Below are 3499 nucleotides of genomic sequence, written 5' to 3' on the forward strand. Positions count from 1 at the left end.
TTAATATTATTATTTTTATTTGCATAAACTTTGTAAATTATTTTAGTAAAAATGAAAAATTATTAAAATTAATTATTGTTTTTAATATTTTATTAAAAATAACATAGAAAATAAATCACAATTTAAATTAATTTTTTTTAAATAAATAAAATAAAGAATATTTTATCCAAAAATTATTTTCAGTTTACTTTTTGATGTCGTTTGTATTGAACACCCATCAATTTCTTTCATATTATGATACTTTTGTGGGGGTTTGAATGATTTTTAGCATTTGTATGGGATGTGACACCTAAATAATATTTTAAAAAAAAAGTATTTTGATTTTTTAATTTTCTTTCAACGAATCAATCAAAAAGACTCCCCATACATCCAAAAAAGGTATTTTGCTAATACGCAAAAAAAAAAAATCATAATGCTAAGCTTTTACGCGATTATATTAGTTACTGTGACACCCGTCAGTAATGAAGCTCCTTTTAGAATTCCAAGACGCACGTAAAAGAGAGAAACAGATTTTTGAAGACTTCAAAGATCTCTTTGTAGAGAAGCTACCAGAAGGTTTCGTTCCTCCACAAAGAAAGACAGACTACAAGATCGAGCTAATTGACGACAAGAAACCAATGATCGGTGTTCAATACCACAAAAGTCCGAAACAGAAGACACTAGCCCAACAGATTTGTCAAGACTGGTACAAAAGAGGATTCATCAGGAAATCCACCGCTCCACACTCCGCTAGTTGCCATGTAGTACCAAAGAAATCAGGAGAAGGAAGACTTGTGATTGATTTCCGAGTCGCCAAAGCAAACACCCTACCCATCTCCTTTCCAATCCCGAGAATAGATGACAGATTGAATAAACTGTTCCACGCCAAATGGATTTCAATTTTCGACATGGTAGAAGGCTATTTTCAATTCCTTCTACATCCAGACACCTGTTCGACAACAGCTTTCTCCGATGGTGAAACCCTATGGGAATTCGTAGTACTCCCATTCGGAACCAGCCAAAGTCCGAGTGCTTTCGCCGCCGCCGTCCAAGAGATCTTGAGCCAAGAAGACAACAACGATGCCAACTACTTTGATGATCTATTCGTAGGGTCTGAGGACATAGATCATCATGAAAAGGATATCCGAGGGTTCTTACAAAAACTAAGAAGAAATCAGATCTATTTAAAGAAATCCAAATGCCAAATGTTCCAAACAAAGGTAGAACTCTTAGGATTCAAGATCGGTAATGGAAAAACATTCGCACAGTCCAACAAGATCGACGCCATAGTATCGTTTCCACTACCAACAACCGTCAAGAACCTCCAACGTTTCCTAGGTTTAACCAACTACTACAGAAATAGAGTACCAAATTATGCTCGAATCGCCGCTCCACTATATGACCGAACCAAAGAGAAAGGTAATATCGAACTGACTCCAGAAGAAGCCACCGCATTTGAAGCACTGAAAGTTGCCATGGTCAACGCAACCGCCCTGAGTATACCCGACCCCAGCAAGCCTTTCGAGATTTACACTGACGCCAGCAACATTGCAATCGGAGCTACGATCAACCAAAGAGACGAAAACAATAACCTTGTTCCTATCGCATTCCACTCGAAGAAACTAAACGATGCTCAGAGAATCTTGCCAACAACTTCAAGAGAACTGTTCGCTATAATAGATACATTAATTAAATACGAATATTTATTAATAGATAATCCTATTAAGATATTTACTGATCATAAAAATCTTTCTTTTATACATACAAAACAACGAATATCGCCAAAGGAGATACGATGGATAAATTTTCTTAACAAATTTAACCATGAAATTATCCATATAGCCGGTACTGACAACTTAGCCGCTGACGCGCTATCACGAAGAGAAGACTACGAAAACCCATTGCCAGAGGAGCTGACCAAGCGTGTCAAAGAACAAAAGACCGACTTCATAGTCTCTCTAAAGAAAAGAACCGACGTTAAAGTGATTGACATCAATAACCTAAGCTACCAGATTGATGGTGACGACCGACGACTCTTAGTCACCGACCCAACAGTCATCCAACAGCTAATTGCAGAAGCACACGACGCACCATATACGGGACACTTTGATGCCAATAATACATATTCGAAACTGAGACAGTTCTATAGATTTCCAGCCATGTTTGCAACTATTGAGAGTTACGTAAGAAGTTGCCATAGCTGCCAGACCAACCAACTCGACAAGAAGCAAACCTTCATCACGCCACATACCCCACCGACGAGACCCTGGGATACCATATCACTGGACTTTGTTAAATTGCCCATGACTAAGAATGGCCATGATACTGTACTCGTTTTTGTGGACCTACTCTCCAAAATGGTCAAGCTAGTCCCAACTACAATCACTCTCACCGCTGAAGGACTTGCTAAGCTATTCCATGACAATGTCTTTGTCAATTTTGGATTGCCATCCAAGATCATTTCCGACCGTGATAAACTATTCACCTCCAACTATTACAAAGAGCTAATGAAAGAGATCGGAACCAAGTTGAACATATCAACGCCTGCACGACCACAGACCGACGGACAGTCCGAACGACTGATAAGAACACTACTCGACAGAATCCGACGATCACTACACAAGGAAGATTGGGACACCAATTTGAAATCACTCGAGTTCGCCATCAACTCCAATGTTAATGCATCAACAGGTCATACACCATTCTTCATTAACTACGGCTACCATCCACGAACACCACTCTCAATGAACCAACCATTCTCCAACAAGACGCTAGATGACCACATTAAGGAAGTACAGAGATACCACTCCATCGCCAAAGACAACATCCTCGAATCACAAGACAAGCAATCTAAGAGAATCGAAGACAACAACGAACAACGACCACCATTCTACGTCGACCAGAAGGTATTAGTTAGACGTAAAGCATTTCCGTCATCATACGAACGCCAGTTAGACACCTCCACTAAACTGCTGAATAGACTAATAGGACCATACAACACGGCTGCGATTTCTTTTTTTTCCAAATTCCCAAAACTGTAAGGATCAGCAATTTGGGAATCTGAGCATTTTGGCAAAAAAAAAGTGATTGTTTTTTGGTAGTTTTTGCAAAAATCAAAAAAAATTTTGATGGTTTTCATTTTGACAAAAAATTGTTTTTCTATTTGACAAATATTATTATTTTTAATTAAAATAAATTTTAAATAATGTTAAATTTTCATACAGAAGGGTATTTATACCGCTCTAGAAATTGAAATCAATGTTTTTATTCAACAAATAATTATTTTTCAAGTAAGTAGTTACAAATAAATATTTTTTTAAAACTATATCTTTAACATTTTTTTCTCTTTTTTCATTTCACACACTTCATTTTTCATTTCACACACTTCATTTTTCATTTCACACACTTCAGTATTTTTTTTTTTATTGTGGTTTTTTTTTTTTTTTTTTTTTTGTTGTTTTTCAATTTTATTTTCACATCTTTTTTTTTGTACATCGCTCATATAAAATTAATCATGGTG

General features: G+C 36.6%; 1 protein-coding gene across 1 annotated transcript; it reads left to right on the forward strand.

Annotated features, from left to right (window-relative positions):
- Window positions 1-461: 461 nt before the first annotated feature.
- Window positions 462-3269, forward strand: PPL_04559 (LTR-retrotransposon skipper; the record flags this gene model as incomplete). The annotated part of the gene is made up of 2 exons (XM_020575461.1): window positions 462-2885; window positions 3204-3269. Coding segments are annotated over 2 exons (2490 nt in total), but the record flags the coding sequence as incomplete, so codon positions are not given.
- Between the last annotated feature and the right edge of the window lie 230 nt (window positions 3270-3499).

Source organism: Heterostelium album (assembly GCF_000004825.1).
Source record: "Heterostelium album PN500 unplaced genomic scaffold PPL_contig10, whole genome shotgun sequence".
Classification (NCBI taxonomy): Eukaryota; Evosea; class Eumycetozoa; order Acytosteliales; family Acytosteliaceae; genus Heterostelium; species Heterostelium album.